Below are 21834 nucleotides of genomic sequence, written 5' to 3'. Positions count from 1 at the left end.
CAGCAAAATCGGTCTATAACTTTTTGAGTTATCCTGTATGTTGATGACAGACAAACAGGGGTGAAAATATAACCTCCTAGACTTGTGAAGATTCTTTTTCCTATAGCTATTTTTTTTTTTTTTTAGTTTGATCTTACCATCCAATATTTCATCTGCTTGCAGTCAGATTTCATCAGGGAATGAGGTTGTGACAGGTATGACAACCTGTCACCCCCTCTGGTGTGCTATTTGGTCAGATCCCCCCCCTTGCCTGCCCCTCCCTAAGGAGTGGTAGGTAGAGGTTGGGTAGCTCAGTCCCATCATTCCGATTCAACTTGGCCCCATGTAAGCGGATGTTAATTGCTTCAAGAACTTTCCGGTGTAGATCTCGTGGCTCTCTTTCCAAGATTATCATGTCTTCTGTGGTTGTTGATGTTATACAATACCCTGTCTGTTCCTGGTGTTGGCTGAGGGCAGATTTTTTATCATGTTTTTTTGATCGATTTTTGATGTTCAGCGATTCTTTCAGTTAAGGAACGTCCTGTCTCTCCGATGTATTTCTCTCCACACACCTGACACTCACACTGGTATACAACTCCACACTGTTCTCCTGGGTCTAATTTGTCCTTTGGGGATACTAGGATGCCTCTTAGTGTCTGTCCTGCCTTATGGTGTAATACTACATTCCTTTTTCTGAATGCTCTTTTTAGCTTTTCACTAACCCCTTTCATGTAAGGTAGTACTGCATATCCTTTGGGTTTTTCTTTTTCAGTCATGTTCTCGGGCCTTTGTTGTTTTTCTCTTCCTTTCTTTTCCCCTTCTTTTATAGCCCATTCCGGGTAACCACAGTTTCTAAAAGCCACTCTGATTTTTTCCTTCTCTATCTCTATCTTGGGTTTCTCTTTTATCAGTGTGTCTGCCCTATGCATCAGCGTCTTGATGATTCCTATCTTCTGTTGGACAGGGTGGTGGGATGTCCACTGAAGGTAGTGGTCTGTATGCATAGGTTTTCTATAAATGTCTGTTGTGATGTTATCATTCTTCCTAATAAGCTGTAAGTCCAGCATGTGTAATGTCTGGTTGTCATCTTCCCTTTCTATTGTGAACTTAATGCTGTCATGTTGTGCATTGATATGTCGGAAAAGCTCCTCCTCGTGTTGTTTCTGTATTATAACCCCTGTATCATCGACGTATCTGGCCCAAAATTTTGGTGGGTGGGTGGCTGTTCTTAGTGCCTGCTCTTCAAACTCTTCCATGAATAGGTTGGCCAGGACAGGAGAGAGTGGAGAGCCCATTGCCATTCCATATACCTGTTCGTAAATACGCCCTTGGTACCGGAAGTAGGTTGTCTCAATTGTTAGCTTTAGTAAGTCCCCAAAGTCCTCTGGAGGAAGCAGTGTTCTGTTTTTCCAGGTTTTATCCTTCTTGGCCCTTTCTACTGCCATATTTGTCACTTCGTTGCCTGGTACGCTGGTGAATAGGGCTGTTACGTCGAATGAGGTTAACACCTCCCCCTCTTCCAGAGTGATCTCTTCCACTTTTTTCACCAGGTCTTGTGAGTTGTTGATATGGCTTGGTTTCTTCCCTACTAAAGGTTTCAGAAGATCTGCTAGGAATCTTGCAAGGTTGTACGTAATGGAGTTGATACCAGAGACAATAGGACGCATTTTTATAGGGTCTTTGTGGATCTTAGGTGTTGCATAAAATCTCGGAGTAGCATCCGATGTAGGGTATATTTTGTTATAGGTGATCTGGTCTAAATATCCCTTATTCTTCAGTGCCCTCAATTTCCTTTGTATTCTGCCCTTCATTACTTTAGTTGGATCCTCAGGTATCTCTTTGTATGTGGTGTGATCATCTAACAGGTGTTTGCATTCTTCTATATAATTGTCCCTGTCCATTACCACTACACACTTTCCTTTGTCTGCAGGTACAATCATTATCTCTTTATTGCTTTTTAGTGACTTCAGGGCTTTCCTTTCCTCATGGCTGAGGTTGTCCTTTGGAGGCTTGGTATTCTTGATGATGTTCACAACTTCATGCCTTAGGGTATCAGCTTCCTCTGGAGGGAGGTGTAGTTGTTCACAAATCACCTCTGTAGTAGCAATTATTTCTTTTGTTGGAGTTTTTCTTGGGGCAATGGCATAGTTGAGGCCTTTTGCTAATACTTTGATTTCTGTGTCTGTGGGTTGGTATTTTGACAACACTTTGACCCACTTTTTTAATTGTGTGCCAGATAGGTCAATGGACTCCTTTTTGTCTTTCAGTGATGTTCTTCCCTGTAGTCTATCAAGTTTGTTGATCTGAGTTTGTCTGCTTTTCCTGAACACGCTTTCTTCTTTGTTATGGATGTGTTCTTTGACCATATCCAATAATTCATTGTCACTGATGTTATGGTTCTCCCAACAGCTTTTTACGTTGTTTTCCACATTTTCCTTGTCCCTTTTTAGTTCATTTATCCTATGTGTTGTGAGATTGATACGTTCCCTAAGCAGCTGTCTTTCAGCATTTTTTATGATTTTCTTGGCCTTCTCTGTCTTAATAGTGGTCTTAAGTTTAATACTAACTGGTGTTAAATCTTCTTCTTTGCACCGTAGGTTGAATTTTAGATGGTTCCTGTGCTTGGCTATCTGGGATGATATTGTTTCCCATTTTCTAACTAAATGCACACCATCTACTCCTAGTTTCTCACGTATAGTGTAGAACAGTTTCATTAGCTATGTTATTATAATAGACTTGTGAAGATTCTTTTGTCTATAGCTATTTTTTTTTTTTTTTTTTTGATCTTACCATCCAATATTTCATCTGCTTGCAGTCAGATTTCATCAGGGAATGAGGTTGTGACAGGTATGACAACCTGTCACCCCCTCTGGTGTGCTATTTGGGCAGATCCCCCCCCAAATAGCACACCAGAGGGGGTGACAGGTTGTCATACCTGTCACAACCTCATTCCCTGATGAAATCTGACTGCAAGCAGATGAAATATTGGATGGTAAGATCAAACTAAAAAAAAAAAAAAAAAATAGCTATAGACAAAAGAATCTTCACAAGTCTATTATAATAACATAGCTAATGAAACTGTTCTATAACCTCCTAGGCAGAGCCTGAGGTAAATATAATTTCAATGAAGCTGCTATTCAAACTTTTAATCTTTGATATATATATATAATAACCTGCATAATTATCACTGCTTCCTTATTATTAATCTAACAGAAAGCTTAACTTTTGGGAGTTTACAAGGAAATATCAACAAGTGTGCTTTATGTAATCTCCTTTAATGGCCTATCAATTAAGCAAATGACTTTATAACTCAGAAATTAGCTAAGTGATACCCAAGGGATATTAACAGACTGACCCTCTCAAAGGTCTTTCAGGCCCATAAGTCACATCTTAAGAAAAGCACAAAACAATAATGCACAAAATAGGAGACTACCAATTCTGATGCAATAATACATTATGTTTTACTGCACAGTCAACATTAAATTTTAATTATGCATAACAGGTAACAACGACGAAAGTAAAAGCATAAGGCTTCAGGCCCATCAGAGTTCAAGTTTATACTTAGAAAGTGCCAGAATGAGAAAAATGAAAATTTCACACAAAATTGCATATATTCAATAATAAATGATAACCCAATTGACCTGGCTTTCTAATTTGAACTGCATGCCAATCCTAAAAATCATACTTGTAAGTTAAAAATAATAATAAGTAACACAGTTTTCTTTTCATAATGTTTGCAGTAGCAATGCAAAAATATTGTTGTCAATTTTGTAACATTACGAAATAAATTACAGAAAAATTGTTGTCAATTTTGTAACATTACAAAATAAATTACAGAAAAATTATCAGCGATTTTTGATTATTGACTATAAATAGCATGGACATGTAGAAAATTTGATTACCATTCGGCTTCATGTCCATGGGAGCTCTGAGTCCCACAATCAATATGCCAAAGAGATAATAAATATTTCACTCAAATGTATAACTTCCAGAAAAAGAAGCCAATTAGGCTGCTTTTCCAAGTCAGGCTGCATTTTAGTCCAGTGTTTCTTTTTTAAAGGTTTGACAGTCATAAGTAACACGGTTTTCCCATAATGGTCATCATGGGAGCAGTGCCCAAAATAGGGGTTTCTTCAAATTTTGATGCAACATTACATAATGTTTAACAGCATAATGACCATCAATTTTTAATAATAGAATATTAGTAACATGGACATTTAGAAAACGTGACACGCAAAGGTCTTCAGGATCATGGAACTTCAAAGTCACACCTTGAAAATGCCAATATGTGAAAAATTAAATTTTCACAAAAAAAAACTGTTTAACTGCCAGAAAAAAATTACCAAACAGACTGCATTGCCTACTGAAGCTGTATTTAAGTGCCATGTTTCTTTCCTGCAAGTTTGAGAACAGTAACTGACATGATTTTCTTTAAATGGTCATCATGGGAGCAGTGCCCAAAATAGGGGTTTCTTCAAATTTTGATGCAATATTACATAATGTTTAACAGCATAATGACCATCAATTTTTAATCATTAAGTACCAGTCTCTGTAAGAATCAGAAAAATAACATAGGGGCATTGGAACATGACCCTCCCAGATTTTGTTTTCTTTTAATTTATTGTGAAGAACTATGCTAAAAACTAATAAATTGAGCCCGAAAAGTTGCATATTTAAAATAATTTATTTTTTAGAGCGTTTTATATTTAAGCCTGAAATTTTTCTCCCATATGCTTTTCTATATAAAATGTTCAGGTAACCCCATATTCACTGACAAATAACTCGTATGGCCGACGTAGTTATGTAAGATGGCTATACAAGATGTTTACAGCATATATTCAGGTACCAAAAAATGAAATAAATTTTTTTTCAAAACACAAAATGGTTAAATTACATTAAAAACAATCAACACTAAAACTACGCGAAAAAGACCATCTGCGCATGCGCAGTAGCGGTGACTGCTAAACTACGAACTCATTCAGATGTAAATAAATTGAATTAAGGTTATTTATCTCATGAAATGGATATTTTTTGGATAAATGGCACTTGTTTTCTGGATCATTTATTGCTTGGACTGTTTTTATGCCGACTGGTGTGTAGTATTTGTTTCCGCACATCGTTTTTTTATATACAACATAACTAATTTTATCCAAGATGGCGGGAGCTCTGATTGCCGACGGTTTCGTATGTGGAAGGAGAATGCACACAGTTATTTATTTACGGCATGATATGCAATTTTTCATAAATTACCCACAAGAAAGGACTGGTAGAACTTTATGGTCGTAAATAATCGGCACTAGTAACTACGGATATCAAGAAAACTACCAGGTACATGTACCACTGTGAAAACCTCGTCTTCTCCCTCACGTGCAGTTGCCGTTAATATCCGATATAATCGACAAAGAAGTAAAGTACTGTCAGTTACTATACTCTAAATTACAGTCAGTGTCAACTTTGATACAGGTTTTCTAATAAAGTTTTGATGTTCAACGTGAGTTTGTGTTTTACGGCTATTTACTGCTTGAGTATGGTCTACCTCCAATTTAAAACAGCGCCCTGTAAGGCCCGTCGTGCCCTCTCAGGTACTTGAAGTCGATAACAGAACAGATTACTTGAATACTTAATATATATATAGTAGAAATCGGGATTCATACAAGTGGAAGAAATTTCTAGTTCTTCACAACCAGGATTCTAAATGAAAAAACTTGTAAAATAAAATAGACATGTAAAAGATATCTGTCAATAATAATAATAATATTCTTATATGGTGCCTTACGTGCTACCTAAAATCATTAAAATCACTACAATATTTAAATCTGAAACACTTGGAAACCATTTAAAATTAACACTACTAAAAACATATATATATATATATATATATATATATATATATATATATATATATATAAACCTAAGAGATATAGACAGATTTAAACATGTGAGTTTTAAGAAGGGATTTAAAACTGTAAAAGTCGTCTGCTTTTCTTATAAAATTTGGTAAGGCGTTCCATAATTTGGGGGCATAGATTATAAAAGCCCAATCTCCATAACTTTTGAGGTACCCCTTCTCTAAAATAGACTGTTCTAAAATAAGGTCATTCTCAGTATTAAAATGTGTGGACCGCCATGGTGAGTTAAAACAGATAGGATCAGATAAATATAATGGTCCTTGTGTATGTATAGCCTTAAAAATAATACAAATACAAGCAGCCAGTTTTATCCTTTCAGAATGGGAGTGATATGGTGTGTACTATTACACTTTATTTGACAAACCAGTCTTGCAGCTCAGTTTTTCTCGGAAAGATATAGCAGTACATTAGATTTTCAGTCACAAAAAATACTAAATGAGAAAACAAGTTAGCATTACTTTATAAGCCTTGATAATCATGCTATTTGTATTAAAGACTCACCTCATCAAGTCCTGCTTAGTATAATGCTCCCACAGTTTTGATATCATAAAGTCTGTGTTATCCATAAATTTTTCTCATATTTCTTTACTGAAAACTAGCAGGTGACCTAACTTTACTCTTTACATTAAAAATTGTAAATAGTAACTTAAATAGGGGAAATTATCATAATGATACTTTCTACCTGATTGTAACATGCCAAATTAGTCCTCAGTGTTGAGGCAGATGTTGGACTCGTCAAAATGTATGATCATGCATGATTCTCGGGAAAAAATGCATCAAATACTATCATGTTGAGGCACCCTTAACATTGATAACTGCTTTGCTTTGATATCTCAACTTCTAACAGTGTAGCTGGTTACCAATGGACTTAACCTACAACAAATATTCTTACAAATAAGTTGTATACCAAAAGGAAATTAGCAAAATTAATAAATTATGAACATCTTAGGGCAAGGAGCATGAGGGAAAATATATATTGGTATTTTAAGTTTGTGACAAAAATGCTGAACACCATAATAAATATTCATATAATTTACTACTATGCAGAGAAGATGCCTCATTTTCTTTCAAATAAGAAAGACTAAATACATGTTTTATTTCACTGTGACTTGTTTAAAATATATTCATATACAATTAAAAGAATCAAATAAAAATGTTAACTAATCTGGGGTAGGCACTGCTAAATCCACGCACATTATAGATAGTAGTTTATGAATAAGGGAATTTTTTTCCTGGACAGTGGTAGAAAGTCCACAAGAGATTGAAACTGAAGCTGAGACTGGTAGGAGATATTTCTCAACTATTAGATGTCAACCAAAAGAATACCACCACATTGCTGTTATTGTATGACCTTGAAAGATTAACACCCATAGTCCCATTGTGAAAATTCATCATTTTAAAGTTTTTTTTAAAGATCACAAAAATATTTACCTGTGTGCTTTTGACTAAATCAAGTTATTTAGCAGGACACAAGTACAAAATTTGTATTTTAATCCATTTTTAAAGCAGAAATAGCGAAAAATGGATAATTTGGTTGACGCCATCTTGAATTGTGAATTTAAAAATTTGCAATTTTTTTTTTTTAATGTTTGAAAAAAGATTTTTTTTTATAATATTAACTCAAAACATTTACTTATAATGTATGACAATATTAGGTGGCTTTGGCCAGTCTATGGAAAATGTATTTAAAAATGGCAAAATTTGGGCATTTTAGCTAAAATTTGAAATTTGGAAATCTGCCATTTTTAGAGTTGTTTTTCTCAATTTTTAGGACTGTTTAAAATATTAAGTAATATGCATTTGACTAAATCAAGATATAATATTTAGCAGGATGCTAAAATGAAATGTGTGTTTTATCCATGCTTGTTTAGTTTAAAGCAGAAATAGGGACATTTTGCCATTTGACTGCCGCCATCTTGGATTAAGAATTTTAAAATTTGAATAATTTTTTGAAAAATGTGTTTGAAAAAAATTTTATTTTTGATTAAAACAGTTCAGTATATGTACTTCCTTATGTAATGTATGTCAATAATAGGTGGCTTTGGCCAGTCTATGAAAAGTGTATTTGAAAATGGCAAATTTGGGCATTTTAGCAAAATTTTGAATTTTTGAAAATTCCCCATTTTCAAAGTTATTTTTTTAATTTTTAAAGGCCAGCAAAAAACAATATTTTTTATGTTTTTCACTTAATCAAGATTTGGGATTTAGCAACATACAAATATAAAATATGTGTTTAACCATGTTTGGTATTTTTAATATACACAAATATGTAAAATGTGCAATTTGGTTGCCGCCATCTTGGATTAAGAATTTTAAAAATTGAATAATTTTTTGAAAAATGTGTTTGAAAAAAATTTTATTTTTGATTATAAAAGGACAGTACATGTACTTTCTTATGTAATGTATGGTGATAATAGATGGCTTTGGCCAGTCTATGAAAAATGTATTTGAAATTTGCAAATTTGGGCATTTTAGCAAAAATTTGAATTTTTGAAAATTCCCCATTTTCAAAGTTATTTTTCTAATTTTTAAAGGCCACCAAAAACATTTATTTATATGTTTTTAGTTCAAATTGGATATGATATTTAACAATGTCTGAAAATGAAAAATGTTTATTTATCCACATTTATGTTTTTTTTTAGCTCAAATATAGCTGAAATTGAAATTTTGCAATCTGGATTCCGCCATCTTGGGTGAAAATTTTTAAGTGCTGTTACCATGGCAACCGAGGGTGATTCAAACAAACCAATATCCATTATGTTGGTTTGGGGCTATAATGAACAAATACACCAATTTTCATCAAAATCTGAGATGGTCATGTGCCACCCTATTCTGAACCTTACAGAGACTGGTACTTAAATATTAGTATCATGGATATTCTGAAAATGTGACTAGCGAAGGTCTGCAGGCTCATGGAACTTCAAAATCACATCTTAAAAATGCCAAAATGTAAACAAGACAGCACTGTTCTCAAATGGGTTTATTTCCATTTTTAACACTTTTTTAACATAAAATAAACAATTTGCTTACATTTTTATATGACCAACTAAGAAAATTGATGAGATGGGAAAAATATCAATAGAACAGTGTTAAATGTCCAATTCCCTCCATTCTGAGATTCTGAACATAGTGGATGATTGAATCTAACAAACTGCAATGATATGAGTTTATTTCCATTTTTGACACTTTATTACACGATACACAATAACAAGTTTACCATCATTTTTACATAATCAACTAACAATGTTGTAAAGATGCAGGAAATATCAAACAAATACTTTTACGTATCTTATTAGTTAAATAATGAGACTGTTAACATGCCTAAGAATTGAATCAAGAGGAAATGTGAAAAAACAGCACAACTTTTGAAATAATGGCCCAATTATGCTGATTTTCGAACTCAACCTGCGTTTTAGTAAGATTGACCACTCCTGTGAATATAATGACAATTGGTCGATCTGTTTTTCTTATATTGTGTTATCAGTGTTGCATATATGTTGAAAAAAGTGAAAAAACAGCATAACTCCCCTCAAAATGGCCCAATCATGCTGATTTTCGAACTTGACCTGCGGATTGTGAATATTCATCAGTTTTGTAAGTTTCAAGCCAAAAAGTAAAATGGTTTTCCACTTATCGTGTTATCGGTGCTGCATATGTGCTGAAAAAAGTGAAAAAACAGCATAACTTCCCTACAAGTCACCCGATCATGCTGATTTTCGAACTCGACCTGCGTATTATGAATATTCATCAGTTCTGCAGGTTTCAAGCCAAAAGATAAAACGGTTCTTCACTTATCGTGTTATCGGTGAAAGTGCACGACGGCGACGACGACAGACGCAGATGATGGCTATATATACACATCTGTGTCTGTACATAAAAATGACCCAATCATACTGATTTTCAAACTTGACCTGCGTATTATGAATATTCATCAGTTCTGTAGGTTTGAAACCAAAAGGTAAAATGATTTTTCACTTATCATGTTATCAGTGTTGCATATATGGTTAAAAAAGTGAAAAACAGCATAACTTCCCTAAAAATGACCCGATCATGCTGATTTTCGAACTTGACCTGCGTATTATGAATATTCATCAGTTCTGTAAGTTTCAAGTCAAAAGGTAAAATGATTTTTCAGTTATCATGTTATCAGTGTTGCATATATGGTGAAAAAAGTGAAAAACAGCATAACTTCCCTAAATATGACCCGATCATGCTGATTTTCAAACTTGACCTGTGTATTATGAATATTCATCAGTTTTGTAAGTTTCAAGGGAAAAGGTAAAATGGTTTTCCACTTATCATGTTATCAGTGCTGCATATATGCTGAAAAAAGTGAAAAAACAGCATAAATTCCCTATAAGTGACCCGATCATGCTGATTTTCGAACTTGACCTGCGTAATACAAATATTCATCAGTTCTGTAAGTTTCAAGCCAAAAGAAAAAACAGTTTTCCACTTATCGTGTTATCAGTAAAAGTGCACGGCGACGGCGACGACGGGACATCGACGACAGACGCAGATGATGGCTATATGTACAGACACATCTGTGTCTGTACATAAAAACAGCATAAATTCCCTAAGAGTGACCCGATCATGCTGATTTTCGAACTTGACCTGCGTATTATGAATATTCATCAGTTCTGCAAGTTTCAAATCAAAAGGCAAAATGGTTTTCCACTTATCGTGTTATCGGTAAAAGTGCACGGCGACGGCAACGACGGCGACGGCGACGACAGACGCAGATGATGGCTATATGTACAGACACATCTGTGTCTGTACATAAAAAATTACTTAGCAGAAGAACCAACAATCTTCATAAAATAGGTCACTTTTTCATGGCAACTGACTGGTACTATTAGATATGTATCATGTCAAACTGGTATAAAAACTAAGATAATTTTATTATTAGTTACTTGACTGTGTGATTACTGGCAGCTAAAGATTGGTTTCTGAATCAGATAATTATCCCCATTATCAATAGATTTCAACTCCAGATTAGCAGTTTCCAAATCCCTCTTGACTAATGAAACAACTGAAACTGAAACAGTAAAGACTGCTAATATCAGATGTCTGAAAGAGGGTCTACTAAGTAAACCACCCACCTTGTCGAAAAGCTAGAGTCTGCGTCTCTCCCAGCACTGAGTCAATGACCATGCCATAGATATACATCTCTAACAAGATGCTCCTTTCCATCTCAGCCTTTGCCCTTTCATCCTCTGGTCTGTAGCTTTGCCCAGAGAGGGTAATCATACCTGTGCCCATACCTATGAAAAAAAAATAATAAAAATTCACAAAAAAAAACATTATTTATTACAGTAACTATAACTAAGTAACAGAAATGTAAGATCTTTATCCCATGAACATACATTGGTACGTAACAAAACTCAAAATTATTAATTGTCTCTATTTCAGATTTTTTTAATATAAATTTTTGCTATTTCAAATCAATTTTTTAACTTATAAAACCCAACTTTCAGCGGGCAACTTTCTTGAATAAACCCATTCAACAAGCACTTCGTCATTTGAGTTTTATCCAAAAGAACTATGCTGTCAAAAAAATATGATTAATACTTTTTTTTTGTATTACTTAGGAAATTACCGCACCAGTAATAGTTTCATTGACCATGACTTCGATTCCATCATGCCGACACAGAAATCCTTGTGCCCAAACAATTTCAGGTGAAACAAACTGTTCACAAGCTGCAAAAATGGCCGGCAAAAGATCCCTGTGGAACCCGGCAGGGTATGTATAGGTTTGTGTCTTCTTGATGACTGGTGCATTGGGAGGACAATTGAAATCTTCCTGAAATATAAAGGAGCATAAAATTCTACATTAATTCTAGATAACAATAATATTTATCACTCATCTGAGCAGTAGAATTCATGTTATAATAATAATAATAATAATAATAATAATAATAATAATTATTATTATTATTATTATTATTATTATCATTATTATTATTATTATCATTAATTGCACACACATCCCAAAATAAGATCTCTGTAGCCACTAATGAATATGATGAGGAACGAAAGACTAAACAGAATAACCCCTTGGCTTACTGTTTGAACCAGCCATCATATTGTTAAGAACAAAGTGCTAAAATTTAGATGAACAAGAATTGTTAATTTTAAAATCCATTACCTGCAATTATCAACTTCAAAGAAAGTATTTTTGAATAATAATTTGCCTATACTTTGCCTCTAACAGTAATTTTTGACAATCTACATTTACTTAATTACGTAATATGTAATATTTCTGACTGACCAGTGGAATGCTGGGCTGTTGGACAGTCCGACAATTGAAGAAAAGATATGTCCAATCTTCTGGGGTGAGGCTGGTGCGGAAACTTTTCGCCTCTTGGAGAATCCCCAGGTCATTAATCATCTTGTACAGTATCTGAAAGTAGCAAAATAACACAATTTCAATCACAGTGTCTGTAGATAACATATATTAACATTGTTTTATGACAGTGAAAATTCATAGAAGAGATCAGCACTTACAAACTCAAAGGGATATATATGTTAATAATGATCTCTATAATTTTTTCCGTCCAATATCTAATGTTAACTTAACTAAGCCAGAACTGTACAACATGCACAGTATATACTTTACAAAAACAGCTTGGTTAAAAGAATACTTATATATATATGGTTACCTGGAAGTTTTTATCATCAATTGCAGAATCAATACTGGTAACTGCCTCCTTCAAATTTTGCCAGGTATAAACCTTCTGCCCATCTGGCAGATATAGCACAGGGGTTGACATGGGAACAGGAGTGCTACAGTTGAGTGCCTTGTTCATCACTGCTGCAAACACCTCTATGTTCAAGATCACTATCGGCTCTGGAAGCTGACTCAGGTACAGAATAATACCCTAAAACAAGAGATTTTAATCTTAATATTAAAATACAGTGATCAGTTAAAAGTCATTACATCATTAAAAAGTTCATGCCCAAAATAAATGTTTTTTTTTTATTTATGTACTGTCACAAATAAATTCATGAATACAATAAATTGGGACAGAATTAAAAAGATTGTTTCTGGATACAACTGAGATGGAAATTTAATGTTTTGTCATAATTCATTCAGTAGCACAATCTGAGACGTGTATATATATCAATATACTGGCAATAAATAACCTGAAACCATCTATACACTTCTTGACTAAAAGACTCTAACATTTTTCTAGTTCATTGTTTAATTTTTTATAAAAAATTTAAACAATTACTGCAGAATGATGATGATATATTCTGCCATAAAATAAGATAAAGTAAAATCAATATTATATAATTATTCAACCTTTAAAATTTTGACACTTAACAATCATTCTTCTTCAATTCTGACATTAAGTTTTTTTAATTAAATAAACTTTACTGAAAGTAAATATGATAAAGAAAATAGATTCTTCAATATATATTATACTACAATCAGTCATGTATTTGTCAGCAAAAAGAAAAACCCTAAAGTATGCAAAGATTTGCAATTAAAAGAAAACTTATAAAGCCTTTTTACCTGAGAATGTAAATCTTTCAGGACCTTGTGATGGATCCCATGGATGTTTTTCCAACTGTCATCTGCAATCCCCCCTGCGTTCACTCCAGCGTACCTCTGGACTATTTTCTGCTCCTTGCTGTCTGTCTGCCAGGGACTAACAAAATCCTTGATCTTCTGACATATTAGAAGACCATTGAACATTTCTGGGAGACCCTTGCAATAGAAAAATAATATATTTTAATTCTTAAGTTAACATTTACATTTTAACATTAAAATTAAAGTCTTAGAATTAACTTCTTACATAACTTTTTCTGAGAGATCCTTGAAATAGAAAAATAATACATTTTACTTCTTATTAGTTAACATTTAAATTTTAACATTAAAATTAACTTCTTAAAATTAATATCTTACATAGCTTTTTATAATGGACATTGTTCATCATTAGTTTTGACAAAATTGATCCACTGGTTCTCGCGTGACAACTCTCAGTAAACGGGGCAGACAGAGGAAATTTAGGTTAAACTTTGCTTTTGTTTTTTCAAAACATCATGAAGTTTAACGAACATATCAATTTAATTTCAGGGCTGGCCAGTGTTTTTCTTTTATTTTAAGGGTGGTGAATATTCATTTCAAGGGGAAATGTCAAACCCATAGCGTGGATATTTTTTGAGTTGTAAATTGTAAATTTCTTCCTCTTACCACATCAATACCCCGTGAATTTTTTTTTTATACATAAAAATAGGTGCAATAACTGATTTCCTCAAAATTAGGGTAGGTTGTACCCAACCAATCTACAAAATTTGTCTGGCCTTACCTTTTCATCCAGGCAGACATGCTTCACTATGTCCTTTTGAGCTCCCAGGAATCTCGAAAATCTATCCAGCTGGATGCTCAAAGTGCAGAATTCCTGCAGCAAGGAGAATTTCTTCACAGAGCTGAAAAGGATTTTCACATGAAATAATATAGTAGGGGAGCCAAACTCCAAAAGCCTCCAAAAAAGGGTAGTAAAAAAAATTTAATGATATAAAATTTTCGAACATATCGTTGGAGAGCATGATACCTGGGGTTTATGAATCTGCTTATTGGACAAATGGGCTCAATTGCGAAAGTGCCCAAAAATCCAAGATGGCCGCCAGCAATGGTGAATACAGAGAACAAGCATCAATTATGAAAAATGGTTGATATTTTCAGTTTCTTTAGGTTTAGATGTTTGTGTTGTCCATATATTGTGGAAATATGTACTCTCTGGTGATCAAAAGCTAGATTTAGTCAATTGGACTCAAAATGGCCGCTTTATCCAAGGTGGCGGCCAATTTTTCACCATTTTTTGCAATTAAATAATGTTTGCTTTCATTTTGTATTATATTCAATTATTATTAAAGCAAACTGTTATCAAATATAGGTTGTCTACATCATTTCCTGCATTTCAAGTATCTGTTTACAGAATGATGGCTTGATGGATAAGAGAAAAATCCAAGATGGCCGCCAGCCATGGTGAATACACAGAATAAGCATCAATTATGAAAAGTGATTAATATTTTTTTTTGCTGAAGTCTACATTACTTTTATTGTGTATATATTGTGGAAATATGCACTTCCTGGTTATCTGTAACAATAATTTGACAACTGGGTTCAAAATGGCCGCATCATCCAAGATGGCGGACAATATTTCACTATTTTTTGCAATTAAGTCATGTTTTCTTCAATTTTAAATTTCTTTTAAGAGTGATATTAGAAATAACTGTCATAACATATTTTTATTTATAATATTTCACACATTTCTGTTGTCTGCATGCACTATGTAGGCTTTTTGATTAAGAGAAAAATCCAATATGGCCGCCACACACCCCTCACCATAATGAGTCAAAAGCACAATGTATATCTTTTTGAAAGTTGAAATACCTTATTAAATGAAGTATATTTTATTTTTATTTTACAATATGCAGGTATAGAACAATTGCTTTAAATATTTCAAGGTAAATTTGAGATGGTGTCTTGACCCAAGATGGCTGCTTTATTCAAGATGGCGGCCAAAAATTTGGCAATTTTTGCAGTTAGGTCATGTTTTATTTAATCTAGAATTACTTTCAATCTTGATAGAAGCAACACACCATCAAATATAAGTTATGTACAGTATGACCTGTATTTCCTCTCTCTGTACAGTATTAATCTTTATAGTTAGAAAAAAATCCAACATGGCCACCATGCATGTCGACCGTTATGGCCCAAAGGTGCGCACAGCATGCACCTTATTTGCAAGATCAAATATCTTCTTCAATGAAGTATATTCCATGTTTCCTTTGCAATTTATTGGTAAAGGACAATTGCTTATTTTTGAATGTAAAGCTGAGACCATATCCTTTTTCAAAATGGCTTATTTATCCAAGATGGCTGCCTTTATTTTACCATTTTCGCAACTGAGGCACATGTTCTATAATCTAGAAATTATTTCAAACATGGTAAAAGCAATATTTTAAGAAATATAAATTCTCCTAAATATCTCCTACATTTTAATATTTGTAAAGAATATGATTAAGCCTTTTTCATTAGAGAAAAATCCAATTTGGCTGCCATATACCCCTTACCATTACAAATCAATGGTACCATGTGTACTTTACTGATAGTTGAAATCTGTTATTTAATGTATATTTTTCAGGTGGCACTGATATAGATTTTATAGATGACATCAAAGACTTGTCATCCCAGATGTCATGTAATGAACTTTTCTTTATATATGGATTGAATGTCATAAAAATGTAGGATGCTTAATTCAAGTGTGGGCTTGAAATAGGACGATTTCGACTAACTTAGTGGATAATGCAATCTAAAGATTCTACACTTCATGCCAGATTTACATAAGGTCGCACAAAGAGAACCCAAGTCCACATAATGACCAGTTAAAGGATTTATTCGTTGATGTTTCTAAGTCTCCAAATCCTAACTTCTTGAAAACACGTCTGCTCCGTTTTTCCCAATCTCCTCTCCTCTTCTTCTTTTCTCTCCCAAAGATATAAATTCATATTGCTTATATACCAATTTCTTATCTTATGTAGATCTAAACATTAATTTCCTATAATTGTATAGTTAAATTTTTCACATGAGCATAATACAAAGAGGCCGACACAAAACTCCAAAGCTGTTGGACCACATCAGGTTACATCATGAGACTTCATAAAATATATTTTTTATCTTAACACTGGACATGACAGGCATGTATGTTACTTTAATGTTGCCATGCAGCATTACTTTTAACTTAACAATTAATATTAAGTTGGGTTTATTTAGATGATGTGGACCTTTAAAACTTGATTTCAGAGGTAAAACAGGATTACAAACAGATTTCAAAATATGTGGTAATTATCCTTCACACAACAGGCATATATTCATTTTTCATAACATCTCTGCTCATCCATCATTCCTGACAAGCTCTCTCCAACTGTAACATGTTTCTATACCTCTGGATGCTGTCCTGATAGTTATCTTTTGGAATAAGACTTTGAGAAGCTGCTGGCCATACCAAACTAACCACCTTATAAGCAGTTTTGAATTTCTCTGCGGGGGCATGCCTTTTTTGTCCATAAAAATGAGTTGCTATTCGATGTGCACCTGAATATGTAGGGACACTACATTGATCAATACTTCTTCCCTGTTTCTGGCACTGTTAAAGGGTCATGGAATAAGAACCAAGGACAATCTGTGGTCATGGGTGTATCCATCTCTTAACATTATGAATCCTCCACCACCCTGCTGCCTTGGAAGGATACAATATTTTCCACAGGTTTCACCAGCTCAAATCAGCATAGTAGATACAGGGACAAGACCCACGTCAAAATAATGCTTATCGAAAACCTTATGTTATGGTTCCTTCAGTTCATTGCCCAATGGGTGAAAAACCTTTTTGTGCTTGGTGATCAGATTTTCTTTTCCCAAAGGAGAGTGGAAACTAAAGGATCCGACGCGTCTAAGATTCCTCCTGAGGAAACATGGTGTTACAGTGGATTGGAGAATTGGAGCATTTAGTACTTGGGTATTTCATTAAGCATATTGGTAAAGAGGTCATGGGTATATTCCTCAGAACCTAGCCATACACATAGGTCACTGCAGGTTGCGAAAATTGGAAGGTTTCTTCCAATTCATACATTGATCTTTGTCTTACATATTACATAAAGCACTTATGGTCCACATGGATGTGGTTTGAGTACGGTTTATGAGCTTACCGGGCGTAGTTTCTTTAACTCTCCTTATAAGCATGGGAAGTGCAAATGCTTGGCATTTTGTAATCTTTTCCAGCATGGAGGAGAATGTCACCACCTTACAGTTACATGGTATTATGGAAGAGGAGCGCATGATTTTTGTACAGCTATATGGATTTTTGGGTCTTAAGATATGACCAAAGGCCCTGCATATTTGCTTCTTGCAAAGCAGATCTTAGGTTTCTCCTCCCAACTGAGGATGCTTTTCATTTCTATACCTTATGAGCTTTACCCTTACCAAAATATCAGGTCAGTTGCAAATTTACTGCTTTATTGCTGCAAATCTTCTGCAAATTGCAATTCCTTCTTTCCAATTTGCTGCAATATTCTGCAAATCAGCAGCAATAAAATTAATGATGACTTAATGATGTGGGACATTATAAACTGCTAAACAGCAAAATGGATAGTTGTGGCCACCATCTGTATTCCCAAAAATAAATTGCAACTAGAAAAGCACCTCGAGAGCGCAGACCTCTGTCAAGGCAGCAAAGTCTCCACCCAATGCTGTTTCACCCCTAAATTTTCATTCTATAATGATCTAGTTTTTTTATTATTGATTGATTATTGATCTGGATCACCACCAAAAACTAATAATCTGTTCCTTGGCCCACTTCTGGCAGCTTCTGAATATTTCATCAAAATTGGTCCATAACTTGATTTTTTTATTTTTGATTATTGATTGATTATTGATCCAGGTCACTTCTAAGTTAACCCATTTCTGACCTACCCTGAAAATTCTATCGAAATTCATCCATAACTTTCTGAGTCATGTTGATGACAAACAAACAAAAAACAAACAAGCAGGGGTAAAAACATAACCTCCTTGGCGGAGGTAACTAAAACACCAATGTAATAAATGAAACTAGTATCTATTGCATAGTTTAAATAAATGTTGTTTGAAGTTTCAATAAAATATGAGTTTAGCTTTGATTCCATGAAGTGAAATTTGCATGGAATTGGAATTATTATTGTACAAAACCTTTGAGCTTCTTTTTGATAAACAAATAAATAGATAATGATGTTATTCTAGACATGTAATTTGACAACATAGTTGTTAGGCTAAAAATACAATGGTCCAAGAACATGCATATGAATGTGAAGAAACTTGTAAATAATTTACTGTGAATAAACATGCCATCTTAAATTTATCTGCAAAAAGTGAAAAAATTCTCATATACCCATATATTGTAAAATAAAAATGAAATGTACTTCATCAAAGGAGATATTTCAACTTTTTATGAGATATGTCGCTTTGTTTCATATGAGGGTAATGATAAGGGATTTATGGTGGCCATTTTGGGTATTTCTATAGGCATAAAGCCTTCTTTCTGTATAAAGATAGTAAAAATGCAGGAAATTAGGGTAGAGCATCTATGTTTGATGAAATTTTGCTTCTAGAAGATTGAAAAAAATTCTGACAAAAAGAAAAGGGATTAAATTGCAAAATTGGTCAAATTTTGGCTGCCATATTGGATAGAGTAGCCATATTGGATTAATAGGTAGTGTATAATTAAACATCATAAAATAAAAAACAAGTGTACTTTACCAAATGTTTTAAAATGAAAGTATAATATACTTCATTGAATGAGATATACCAACTTTTGATATGATATGTTTCGCCTTTGACTCATATTGGTAAGGGGTGTATGGCAGCCATATTAGATTTTTCTCTAATCATCTAACTTTAATTATGCATTCAGATAGCAAAAATGCACACAGTATTGGAGAAATTCTATATTTGATAAAATTAAGCTTTTTCCATGATTGAAAGTAGTTCTAGATTACAGAAACCATGACTTCATTGCAAAAACTTGTGAAAATTTGGCCGCCATCTTGGATAAAGTTGCCATCTTGGATTGAAATAGCTCTTTGAATTTACCTCTAAAATACTGAAGCAATTCCCCTTCACCCAAAAATTGTTAAATAGAAATAGCATTTGCTTCATTAAAGTAGATATTTGAACTTTTCTATAAAAGACAGGTAGTACCCTTGACTCATAATGGTAAAGGGTGCATGGCGGCCATATTGGATTTTTTTGTATTCACAAAGCCTCTATATTACACATAGATGGTACAAATGCAGAAAATAGTAGAGGCAATCTTTATTTGATAAATGTTTGCTCATATCATGATTGAAAGAAATTGTAGATCAATGAAAAGAGGATTTAATTGCAAAAAATGTTGAAATATTGGCCGCCATCTTGGATAGAACGGCCATTTTGAATCCAATTGACCAATTTCTGCTACAGATCACCAGATAGTACATATTTCCACAATATATGGACAATAAAAATATCTACCCTGAAACTAAATGAAAATATCAACCATTTTTCATAATTTATCCATTTATTGCATATTCCTTAGGGGTGGCGGCCATCTTGGATTTTTGGGCACTTTCGCAATTGAGCCCATTTGTCCAATAAGCAGATTCATAAACCCCAGGTATCAGGCTCTCCGACCATATATTCGAAAATTTTATATCATAAAAATTTTTTTTCACCCTAATTTTTTGCCTTGGCTCCCCTACTAATATAAAAAAAGTCCTTTATGGAATAACTTCTATTGATGTGCAAAAAAATTTATCTTCTGTTTAAAAAAAAGTACATCAGTTCATGCCAAGTTAAGAGAGATTCTTTCAGCTGCAGGGTGCTGACGACTGGCTGTGGACTCTTTTTCACAAATAACCTCAGTTTTAGGCTTTAGGTAAGAAAAAGACAAATTTGTCATACAAGGCAGCTTTGTAATAATATATGTACTGAAGCACCAGTTGAAGAACACTTTAAAAATGACTGACTGAGTAAAATGCAGTTGGCCTGGCACTGACCTCTTTAATAGAGATGGCTACTATATAAGCTCAGGCCTGTCATTAAAAAGTGTCAAGTTAGACATTTATTTTTAAGGCCTCAGTTTTGAGACCAAAAAAATAAATGCACCCTGCCCTTCCTGCTCTTTCTGAGACACAAATCAGATCCTATGATCATTATTTGCAATGCTACGTGTGTCATTTATGCAAGCTTAAGTCTCATCTAATAATCACAATGTCAAAATACAATATAGTATTACTCTGCTATACATACGTCTTCCCACTCATCAAGCCATCACTGTAAGCTGTCATTTGCTTCAACAGGCCAGCATGTGTTTGCTGTACTTTGTTCACAGCCTGGGTATATACATCCATCAGGTCATCCAAAGTGCCCTTCCCAACCCCTGCAATTTGGAAGGGTGTGCCCCAATACAAGATCTGTGAAGGGGATGCCTTAACAAGCTCAGGGGGGATTGCACCAGCGTGTGAAGGACCATCCTAAACAAAGTAATCACAAATTAAGAAAATTATACACAAAGAAAAGTTAATAAAAACACACACAGTCTAGTTTCAAATACATAATATGCCTAAGTCTCTCTCTCTCTCTCTCTCTCTCTCTCTCTCTCGTTAACCACCTTCCAATAAATCCAATGTGCCCAAATCACAAAGACAAACACCTTCACATTATCTCTGAGAGGGATCAAACTGACTACTAAAATTAGGAAATCTCCAAATTGAATGTTCCTTTGCTAAGTGTTATAGGCCTACCTCATTTTGCTTACATATGTTTTAAGTTTTCAATATTATTTTCATTGGAGCCATCTTACCTTACTGGACAAGAAAGGTCTTGTTATTTTCACACCACTTTCGTTATTCGAATGCAGCCCAGGGTTTATGAAGGGAAACAATGGGACGTCAGGTGGGGCAACTTCCTCTCTGGGTACTTTTACTACCTAAAATTGAACAAAAAATGAAGAATGCCTCCAAAGATATGCAGGTGATGTGTGTGTTTGTGTAATACTGTGCATGCTCAGTGTGTGAATGTGTGTCTATGCCTGAACGTGTGTTCATACACTTATGTGCATGAGAGAGAGAGAGAGAGAGAGAGAGAGAGAGAGAGAGAAAACAGACATACTATTGACCCACTCCATGTGAAGTAAATGCAGAGGACATTCTGGCCATTCGGCATGTCAAAGGGACGCAGTCCACACCCCATCTTGTCTCCTACTGCAAAATCTTTGCGTGCCAAGTTTTCTGGATAGTTGGGCACAAAAGATCCCCCTCCCTGAAAACATCTAAAAGTGAAAAATTACTTTAAGTTATTATTCAGTTATCATGTTTTCCACAAACTTTTATTTTACAGCTATATACAGATAACTTACTACAAGCT

The 21834-nt window shown here is 34.1% G+C and overlaps 2 protein-coding genes across 2 annotated transcripts in view; one reads left to right on the top strand and one right to left on the bottom strand.

The window, feature by feature from the left end:
* Positions 1 to 21834, top strand: part of LOC147763043 (RNA helicase MOV-10-like) — a 296407-nt gene that overhangs the window by 103746 nt on the left and 170827 nt on the right. The window lies entirely within an intron of this gene.
* Positions 1 to 21834, bottom strand: part of LOC147763052 (uncharacterized) — a 116554-nt gene that overhangs the window by 80945 nt on the left and 13775 nt on the right. Inside the window, exons 16-24 of the mRNA XM_087008730.1 lie at positions 21580 to 21739; positions 21272 to 21397; positions 20719 to 20942; positions 14204 to 14324; positions 13408 to 13602; positions 12551 to 12769; positions 12160 to 12291; positions 11493 to 11691; positions 10991 to 11152 (exon numbers count right to left, since the gene is read on the bottom strand). Coding sequence (XP_086864856.1) covers positions 10991 to 11152; positions 11493 to 11691; positions 12160 to 12291; positions 12551 to 12769; positions 13408 to 13602; positions 14204 to 14324; positions 20719 to 20942; positions 21272 to 21397; positions 21580 to 21739 — 1538 coding nt within the window. The remainder of the gene's footprint in view (positions 1 to 10990; positions 11153 to 11492; positions 11692 to 12159; positions 12292 to 12550; positions 12770 to 13407; positions 13603 to 14203; positions 14325 to 20718; positions 20943 to 21271; positions 21398 to 21579; positions 21740 to 21834) is intronic.

Source organism: Lingula anatina, chromosome 3 (genome assembly GCF_051362555.1).
Source record: "Lingula anatina isolate TDL-2025a chromosome 3, LinAna3.0, whole genome shotgun sequence".
In the NCBI taxonomy this organism is placed as follows: Eukaryota; Metazoa; Brachiopoda; class Lingulata; order Lingulida; family Lingulidae; genus Lingula; species Lingula anatina.
This window is presented reverse-complemented; position numbering and strand designations above follow the sequence as displayed.